The sequence below is a fragment of the Oncorhynchus nerka genome, unplaced genomic scaffold (genome assembly GCF_034236695.1).
Source record: "Oncorhynchus nerka isolate Pitt River unplaced genomic scaffold, Oner_Uvic_2.0 unplaced_scaffold_408, whole genome shotgun sequence".
Lineage (NCBI taxonomy): Eukaryota > Metazoa > Chordata > Actinopteri > Salmoniformes > Salmonidae > Oncorhynchus > Oncorhynchus nerka.
Genome location: NW_027040491.1, coordinates 164,853 through 175,492, shown reverse-complemented (window position 1 = coordinate 175,492; position 10,640 = coordinate 164,853). Strand labels below are relative to the sequence as shown.

The following is a 10,640-nucleotide window of genomic DNA, read 5'->3' as shown; positions in this document are numbered from 1 at the left end:
CTCCTCTTCTAGACCAGGGGACTCCTCTTCTAGACCAGGGGACTCCTCTTCTAGACCAGGGGACTCCTCTTCTAGACCAGGGGACTCCTCTTCTAGACCAGGGGACTCCTCTTCTAGACCAGGGGACTCCTCTTCTAGACCAGGGGACTCCTCTTCTAGACCAGGGGACTCCTCTTCTAGACCAGGGTCTCCTCTTCTAGACCAGGGGTCTCCTCTTCTAGACCAGGGGACTCCTCTTCCAGGGGACTCCTCTTCTAGACCAGGGGACTCCTCTTCTAGACCAGGGGTCTCCTCTTCTAGACCAGGGGACTCCTCTTCTAGACCAGGGGACTCCTCTTCTAGACCAGGGGACTCCTCTTCTAGACCAGGGGACTCCTCTTCTAGACCAGGGGTCTCCTCTTCTAGACCAGGGGACTCCTCTTCTAGACCAGGGGACTCCTCTTCTAGACCAGGGGTCTCCTCTTCTAGACCAGGGGTCTCCTCTTCTAGACCAGGGGACTCCTCTTCTAGACCAGGGGTCTCCTCTTCTAGACCAGGGGACTCCTCTTCTAGACCAGGGACTCTCTTCTAGACCAGGGTCTCCTCTTCTAGACCAGGGGACTCCTCTTCTAGACCAGGGTCTCCTCTTCTAGACCAGGGGACTCCTCTTCTAGACCAGGGTCTCCTCTTCTAGACCAGGGTCTCTCTTCTAGACCAGGGGTCTCTTCTAGACCAGGGACTCTCTTCTAGACCAGGGGTCTCCTCTTCTAGACCAGGGACTCCTTCTAGACCAGGGTCTCCTTTCTAGACCAGGGGTCTCCTCTTCTAGACCAGGGGTCTCCTAGACCAGGGTCTCCTCTTCTAGACCAGGGTCTCCATCTTCTTCTAGACCAGGGGTCTCCTCTTCTAGACCAGGGGTCTCCTCTTCTAGACCAGGGGTCTCCATCTTCTTCTAGACCAGGGGTCTCCTCTTCTAGACCAGGGGTCTCCTCTTCTAGACCAGGGGTCTCCATCTTCTCTCTAGACCAGGGGTCTCCATCTTCTTCTAGACCAGGGGTCTCTTCTATCTCCTCTTCTAGACCAGGGGTCTCCATCTTCTTCTAGACCAGGGGTCTCCCAGGGGTCTTCTTCTAGACCAGGGGTCCTCCATCCTCTTCTAGACCAGGGGTCTCCATCTTCTTCTAGACCAGGGGTCTCCATCTTCTTCTAGACTAGGGGTCTCCTCTTCTAGACCAGGGGTCTCCATCTTCTTCTAGACCAGGGGTCTCCATCTTCTTCTAGACCAGGGGTCTCCTCTTCTAGACTAGGGGTCTCCTCTTCTAGACTAGGGGACTCCTCTTTCTAGACCAGGGGTCTCCTCTTCTAACCAGGGTCCTCTTCTACACCAGACCAGGGTCCTCTTCTAGACCAGGGGTCCCATCTTCTAGACCAGGGGTCTCCTCTAGACCAGGGGTCTCCTCTTCTAGACCAGGGGTCTCCTCTTCTAGACCAGGGGTCTCCATCTTCTTCTAGACTAGGGGTCTCCTCTTCTAGACCAGGGGTCTCCTCTTCTAGACTAGGGGTCTCCTCTTCTAGACCAGGTGTCTCCTCTTCTACACCAGGGGCCTCCATCCTCTTCTAGACCAGGGGCTCCATCCTCTTCTAGACCAGGGGTCTCCATCTTCTTCTAGACCAGGGGTCTCCATCTTCTTCTAGACCAGGGGTCTCCATCTTCTTCTAGACCAGGGGTCTCCATCTTCTTCTCGACTACAGGGGTCTCCATCTGTTTCTAAACTGTTTAGGTCTACTGCTAGCACATCTCCACAGAGTTCTTCTAGACCAGGGACCTCTGACCCCTCCCCCTCTTTCCCCTTTCCCAGACCAGGGGTTCTTCCCTCTACATCGGAGACCATGTGTTTATAGAGGAATGATCCTCTGACCCCTTCCCCTCTTTCCCCTCCCAGAGTGGCCTTCTTCCCACTCTACACATCGGAGACCATGTGTTTATAGAGGAATGATCTCTGACCCCTTCTCCTCCTTTCCCCCCTCCCAGAGTGGCCTTCTTCCCACTGCACATTCGGAGACCATGTGTTTATAGAGGAAGACCTCCTCTTCTAGACCAGGGGCCTCTTCCCTCTCCTCTTCTAGACCAGGGGTCCCAGAGTCACATCGGCTTCTTCCCACTACCACACTCAGGAGACCATGTGTTTATAGACCAGGACCTCTGACCCCTTCTTCCCCCTCCCAGGGGTCTCCATCTTCCCGAGCTACCAGGGGTCTCCATCGGTCTTCTAGGGGTCTCATGTGTTTAACACAGACCTTTCACAGAGCTACTGACCCCTTGTCCGTCTTTCCCCACACTCCCAGAGTGGCCTTCTTCCCTCTGACACATCACGACAGACCATGTGTTTATAGAGGAATGACCTCTGACCCCTCCCCCTCTTTCCCCCTCCCAGAGTGGCCTTCTTCCCTCTACACATCGGAGACCATGTGTTTATAGAGGAATGATCTCTGACCCCTTGTCCTCTTTCCCCCTCCCAGAGTGGCCTTCTTCCCACTACACATCGGAGACCATGTGTTTATCAGGAACACTCTGACCCCTTGTCCTCTTTCCCCTCCCAGAGTGGCCTTCTTCCCACTGCACATCGGAGACCATGTGTTTATAGAGGAAGACTGTGACCCCTTGTCCTCTTTCCCCCCCTCCCAGAGTGGCCTTCTTCCCACTACACATCGGAGACCATGTGTTTATAGAGGAAGACTGTGTGGTGAACGCTGCTCAGATCGGATCTTACGTTCACATCGGGAAGAACTGTGTCATCGTGAGTTACACACACTCACAGAGTAACACACACACACTCACAGAGTTACACACACTCACAGAGTAACACACACACACTCACAGAGTTACACACACTCACAGAGTAACACACACACTCACAGAGTAACACACACACACTCACAGAGTAACACACACACTCTCACAGAGTAACACACACACACTCACAGAGTTACACACACACACTCACAGAGTTACACACACTCACAGAGTTACACACACTCACAGAGTTACACACACTCACAGAGTTACACACACACACACACAGAGTCACACACACACACACAGAGTTACACACACTCACAGAGTTACACACACACACTCACAGAGTAACACACACACACACACTCACAGAGTAACACACACACACTCACAGAGTAACACACACACACTCACAGAGTTACACACACTCACAGAGTAACACACACACACTCACAGAGTTACACACACACACTCACAGAGTTACACACACACACTCACAGAGTTACACACACACACAGTCACACACACACTCACAGAGTAACACACACTCACAGAGTTACACACACACACTCACAGAGTAACACACACACACACACAGAGTAACACACACTCACAGAGTAACACACACACACTCACAGAGTAACACACACACACTCACAGAGTAACACACACACACTCACAGAGTAACACACACACACTCACAGAGTAACACACACACACTCACAGAGTTACACACACACACTCACAGAGTAACACACACACACTCACAGAGTTACACACACTCACAGAGTTACACACACACACTCACAGAGTTACACACACTCACAGAGTTACACACACTCACAGAGTAACACACACACACTCACAGAGTTACACACACTCAGAGTAACACACACACACACTCACAGAGTTACACACACTCACAGAGTTACACACACTCACAGAGTAACACACACACTCACAGAGTTACACACACACAGAGTAACACACACACACTCACAGAGTTACACACACTCACAGTCACACACACACACAGTCACAGAGTCACACACACTCACAGAGTTACACACACTCACAGAGTTACACACACTCACAGAGTTACACACACTCACAGAGTTACACACACTCACAGAGTTACACACTCACAGTCACACACACACAGTCACACACACACACAGTCACAGAGTTACACACTCACAGAGTTACACACACTCACAGAGTAACACACACTCACAGAGTAACACACACTCACAGAGTTACACACACTCACAGAGTTACACACACACACTCACAGAGTAACACACACTCACAGAGTAACACACACTCACAGAGTTACACACACTCACAGAGTTACACACACTCACAGAGTTACACACACTCACAGAGTAACACACACTCACAGAGTAACACACAGTCACACACACACACACAGAGTTACACACACACACACACACACAGTCACACACACAGAGTTACACACACACACACTCACACAGTCACACACACTCACAGAGTAACACACACTCACAGAGTAACACACACACACACACACACTCACAGAGTAACACACACTCACAGTCACACACACACACAGAGTAACACACACTCACAGAGTAACACACACTCACAGAGTAACACACAGTCACACACACTCACAGAGTTACACACACACACACAGTCACACACACTCACAGAGTAACACACACACACACAGAGTTACACACACACACAGAGTTACACACACACACAGAGTTACACACACACTCACAGAGTTACACACACACACACAGAGTTACACACACACACAGAGTTACACACACACACAGAGTTACACACACACACACACACACACACACAGTTACACACACACACACACACAGAGTAACACACACACACACACAGAGTAACACACACACACACAGAGTAACACACACACACACACACAGAGTTACACACACACACACACTGGCCGAGGGAACATTCAGGTCCTAAATCTGGGTCATGTGATGCTCGGAACGAAAACATTTCACTGTCCCTGTCGGGCTAGTTGGGTCCATGTTCTACTAGTCTGGTCTGAACAGTACTAGTCTCTGTCTAGTTGGGTCCATGTTCTACTAGTCTGGTCTGAACAGTACTAGTCTCTGTCTAGTTGGGTCCATGTTCTACTAGTCTGGTCTGAACAGTACTAGTCTCTGTCTAGTTGGGTCCATGTTCTACTAGTCTGGTCTGAACAGTGTTCTACTAGTCTGGTCTGGTCTGAACAGTACTAGTCTCTGTCTAGTTGGGTCCATGTTCTACTAGTCTGGTCTGAACAGTACTAGTCTCTGTCTAGTTGGGTCCATGTTCTACTAGTCTGGTCTGAACAGTACTAGTCTCTGTCTAGTTGGGTCCATGTTCTACTAGTCTGGTCTGAACAGTACTAGTCTCTGTCTAGTTGGGTCCATGTTCTACTAGTCTGGTCTGAACAGTACTAGTCTCTGTCTAGTTGGGTCCATGTTCTACTAGTCTGGTCTGAACAGTACTAGTCTCTGTCTAGTTGGGTCCATGTTCTACTAGTCTGGTCTGAACAGTACTAGTCTCTGTCTAGTTGGGTCCATGTTCTACTAGTCTGGTCTGAACAGTACTAGTCTCTGTCTAGGGTCCATGTTCTACTAGTCTGGTCTGAACAGTACTAGTCTCTGTCTTGTTGGGTCCATGTTCTACTAGTCTGGTCTGAACAGTACTAGTCTCTGTCTTGTTGGGTCCATGTTCTACTAGTCTGGTCTGAACAGTACTAGTCTCTGTCTAGTTGGGTCCATGTTCTACTAGTCTGGTCTGAACAGTACTAGTCTCTGTCTAGTTGGGTCCATGTTCTACTAGTCTGGTCTGAACAGTACTAGTCTCTGTCTAGTTGGGTCCATGTTCTACTAGTCTGGTCTGAACAGTACTAGTCTCTGTCTAGTTGGGTCCATGTTCTACTAGTCTGGTCTGAACAGTACTAGTCTCTGTCTAGTTAGTTGTTCTACTAGTCTGGTTTGAACAGTACTAGTCTCTGTCTTGTTGGGTCCATGTTCTACTAGTCTGGTCTGAACAGTACTAGTCTCTGTCTAGTTGGGTCCATGTTCTACTAGTCTGGTCTGAACAGTACTAGTCTCTGTCTAGTTGGGTCCATGTTCTACTAGTCTGGTCTGAACAGTACTAGTCTCTGTCTAGTTGGGTCCATGTTCTACTAGTCTGGTCTGAACAGTACTAGTCTCTGTCTAGTTGGGTCCATGTTCTACTAGTCTGGTCTGAACAGTACTAGTCTCTGTCTAGTTGGGTCCATGTTCTACTAGTCTGGTCTGAACAGTACTAGTCTCTGTCTAGTTGGGTCCATGTTCTACTAGTCTGGTCTGAACAGTACTAGTCTCTGTCTAGTTGGGTCCATGTTCTACTAGTCTGGTCTGAACAGTACTAGTCTCTGTCTAGTTGGGTCCATGTTCTACTAGTCTGGTCTGAACAGTACTAGTCTCTGTCTAGTTGGGTCCATGTTCTACTAGTCTGGTCTGAACAGTACTAGTCTCTGTCTAGTTGGGTCCATGTTCTACTAGTCTGGTCTGAACAGTGTTCTACTAGTCTGGTCTGAACAGTACTAGTCTCTGTCTAGTTGGGTCCATGTTCTACTAGTCTGGTCTGAACAGTACTAGTCTCTGTCTAGTTGGGTCCATCTGTCTCTGTCTAGTTGGGTCTGTTCTACTAGTCTGGTCTGAACAGTACTAGTCTCTGTCTAGTTGGGTCCATGTTCTACTAGTCTGGTCTGAACAGTACTAGTCTCTGTCTAGTTGGGTCCATGTTCTACTAGTCTGGTCTGAACAGTACTAGTCTCTGTCTAGTTGGGTCCATGTTCTACTAGTCTGGTCTGAACAGTACTAGTCTCTGTCTAGTTGGGTCCATGTTCTACTTAGTTGGGGTCCGTTTTCTACTAGTCTGGTCTGAACAGTACTAGTCTCTGTCTAGTTGGGTCCATGTTCTACTAGTCTGGTCTGAACAGTGTTCTACTAGTCTGGTCTGAACAGTACTAGTCTCTGTCTAGTTGGGTCCATGTTCTACTAGTCTGGTCTGAACAGTACTAGTCTCTGTCTAGTTGGGTCCATGTTCTACTAGTCTGGTCTGAACAGTACTAGTCTCTGTCTAGTTGGGGTCCATGTTCTACTAGTCTGGTCTGAACAGTACTAGTCTCTGTCTAGTTGGGTCCATGTTCTACTAGCCTGGTCTGAACAGTACTAGTCTCTGTCTAGTTGGGTCCATGTTCTACTTAGTTGGGGTCCGTTTTCTACTAGTCTGGTCTGAACGGTACTAGTCTCTGTCTAGTTGGGTCCATGTTCTACTAGCCTGGTCTGAACAGTGTTCTACTAGTCTGGTCTGAACAGTACTAGTCTCTGTCTAGTTGGGTCTGATTGTGTTTATTTCAGGGTAGTCACATGACTGTAGTTTGTATCATCACATGACGGTGGTGTTCTGTAGAGGTTCTGTTGTGATGTCACAATGGGGGTAGTGTGTTCTGTCAACATATGAAATGTCACTCCTACACCGACTGGTTGTTCATGTTGTTTCTGTTGCTCCAGGCAACGGTCGCCACTGTATCTGGTTGATAATGCTGTGTGTGTGTGTGTGTGTGTGTTCCAGGGCCGGCGGTGTGTGTTGAAGGATTGTTGTAAGATCCTAGACAACACAGTTCTTCCTCCTGAGACCGTGGTTCCTCCCTTCACCGTGTTCTCAGGATGCCCAGGTCAGAACACACCCTCCTCTACCTCCTCTTCTACCTCCCCCCTCTACTTCCTCCTCTACCTTCTGCCTCTACCTCCCCCTCTACCCTCCCCCCTCTACTTCCTCCTCTACCTTCCCCCTCTCTCCCCTCTTCTGCCTCTACCTCCCCTCTACCTCCCCCTCTCTACTTCCTCCTCTACCTTCTGCCTCTACCTCCCCCGTCTACCCTCCCCCCTCTACTTCCTCCTCTACCTTCCCCCTCTCTCCTCTTCTGCCTCTACCTCCCCCTCTATCCTCCCCCTCTACTTCCTCCTCTACCTTCTGCCTCTACCTCCCCCTCTACCCTCCCCCTCTACTTCCTCCTCTACCTTCCCTCTCTCCCCTCTTCTGCCTCTACCTCCCCTCTACCCCCCTCTACTTCCTCCCCATACTGTAAAAAAAAAAAAACTCCTAGTCGATGACATCAGCGTTTTGGCATATGTAGACACTGGTATGGTGCTGGAGATGATGAATGAGCCTGAAAAGTGATGGATTTTGTCTTCAACTCTTTCTAACTGGTGTCTCTTCCCCACTCTTCCTCCTCCGCCTCTTCTACATCCTCCTCTTCCTCCTCTCTCTCTCCCAGGTCTGTTTTCAGGAGAGCTCCCAGAATGTACCCAGGACCTGATGATTGATGTGACCAAGAGTTACTACCAGAAATTCCTCTCTCTCAGCCAGATATAACCCTTACCTTAACCTACCCTACCTTAACCTACCCTACCTTAACCTACCCTACCTTAACCTACCTTACCTTAACCTACCTTAACCTACCCTACCTTAACCTACCCTACCTTAACCTACCTACCTTAACCTACCTTAACCTACCCTACCTTAACCTACCTTACCTTAACCTACCCTACCTTAACCTACCCTACCTTAACCTACCCTACCTTAACCTACCCTACCTTAACCTACCCTACCTTAACCTACCCTACATTAACCTACCTTACCTTAACCTACCTTAACCTACCATACCTTAACCTACCTTAACCTACCCTATCCTTAACCTACCCCACCTTAACCTACCCTACCTTAACCTACCCTACCTTAACCTACCCCACCTTAACCTACCCCACCTTAACCTACCCTACCTTAACCTACCTTACCTTAACCTACCTTACCTTAACCTACCCTACCTTAACCTACCTTAACCTACCATACCTTAACCTACCTTAACCTACCTTAAACTACCATACCTTAACCTACCCTACCTTAACCTACCATACCTTAACCTACCCTACCTTAACCTACCTTACCTTAACCTACCCTACCTTAACCTACCCTACCTTAACCTACCTTAACCTACCCTACCTTAAACCTACCCTACCTACCCTAACCTTACCTACCCCGACCTTAACCTACCTAACCTACACTATACAGATAAACCCCTTAACCTACCCACCTTAACCTACCTACCTTAACCCCCCTACCTTAACCTACCCTACAGACAACCTACCCTGCCCTTAACCTAAACCTTAACCTATAACCCCATTCTTAAACCTACCCCACCTTAACCTACCCTAAACCTACACTATACAGATATAACCTACCCTACCCCACCTTAACCTACCTTCAACCTACCCCTTACCTTAACCTACCCTTAACCTACCCACCTATAACCTGAACCTCCCTACCATGTTAACCTACCCCCCACCAAACCTGCCCTACCTTAACCTACCCTCATTATGTTGTTCCCTTAACCTACACTTGCCTAGTAAAGATTAATAAATTATACATACTTTCATGATAAATACCCCACCTTAACCTACCCCACCTTAACCTACCCTACCTTAAATACAGTCAATATTAAAGACATGTTAGTCTACCTTAACAGTCAATACCCTACCTTAACCTGAGAATACAGTCAATACTCTGCTCAACACTATCGCGATCCTTGTTCTGCCCAATGCATTGAAAATAAAAATATGTTCTTAACTAAGGAATTGCCTAGTTAAATAACGGACAAATTAATAAATTATACATAGATTCTTTCATGATCGAAAGTGGCTAGAATGCTGAGAGTACAGTCAATATTATTTTAAGACCATTGTTTTCTAGTGAACTCATCATTATCTGTTTGGCGAATCATGTGGGTTGCTGAGAATACTCAGTTAATACAGTCAATATTAAAGACATGTTGCTCTCTGGCGCCATCCTGTGGGGACTGCTGAGAATACAGTCAATATTAAAGACATGTTAGTCTGGCGCCATCCTGTGGGGACTGCTGAGAATACAGTCAATATTAAAGACATGCTGTTCTCTAGCGCCATCCTGTGGGGACTGCTGAGAATACAGTCAATATTAAACACATGTTGCTCTCTAGCGCCATCCTGTGGGGACTGCTGAGAATACAGTCAATATTAAAGACATGTTGCTCTCTGGCGCCATCCTGTGGGGACTGCTGAGAATACAGTCAATATTAAAGACATGTTGCTCTCTGGTGCCATCCTGTGGGGACTGCTGATAACACAGTCAATATTAAAGACATGTTGCTCTCTGGCGCCATCCTGTGGGGACTGCTGAGAATACAGTCAATATTAAAGACATGTTGCTCTCTGGCGCCATCCTGTGGGGACTGCTGAGCACACAGTCAATATTAAAGACACGTTGCTCTCTGGCGCCATCCTGTGGGGACTGCTGATAACACAGTCAATAGTTGTTATCCCACAAGGGGCTCTGTGAAGAAACACACCAGACACCTTCGGCTCAGGAATAAAATAAAAACGTTTTATTTTTCGACCACAGGGAACATCCTTCAGGACAATGTTTGACCGTTATAATAATCAGCAACAAAACAACGTCAAAAGTACAGTTGTATTCCAGCCTCGGAAACCCTCTCTCAATTCTGAGAGCATCAGAGGGAGATTATTGCAGACAGTTAGCTTGTCTATTGACAGCTAGAAAACACACCCTCCTCCTCTATTCCTCCTCCTCTCTTCCTCCATCTCCTCCAGTCTCTCAAGAGTTAAAACGACAAGGTTTCTGATAGATTGAAGGTCAGGTTCCATCACAGCTAAAACGGCCTCAAGCCTGGTTCTAGATCTTCCTGAAGCCTGGCTATACAACGTCCTGAAGCCTGGTTCTAGAACTTCCTGAAGCC

General features: G+C 48.0%; 1 protein-coding gene across 1 annotated transcript in view; it reads left to right on the top strand.

Moving 5' to 3' along the window:
• Nucleotides 1-8,850, top strand: part of LOC135571275 (dynactin subunit 5-like) — an 11,019-nt gene extending 2,169 nt beyond the window's left edge. Inside the window, exons 2-6 of the mRNA XM_065017059.1 lie at nucleotides 2,500-2,533; nucleotides 2,625-2,777; nucleotides 7,421-7,523; nucleotides 8,127-8,301; nucleotides 8,366-8,850. Of these exons, the coding sequence (XP_064873131.1) occupies nucleotides 2,500-2,533; nucleotides 2,625-2,777; nucleotides 7,421-7,523; nucleotides 8,127-8,224 (388 nt within the window). The 3' untranslated portion in view covers nucleotides 8,225-8,301; nucleotides 8,366-8,850. The remainder of the gene's footprint in view (nucleotides 1-2,499; nucleotides 2,534-2,624; nucleotides 2,778-7,420; nucleotides 7,524-8,126; nucleotides 8,302-8,365) is intronic.
• The last annotated feature ends 1,790 nt before the right edge of the window (nucleotides 8,851-10,640 follow it).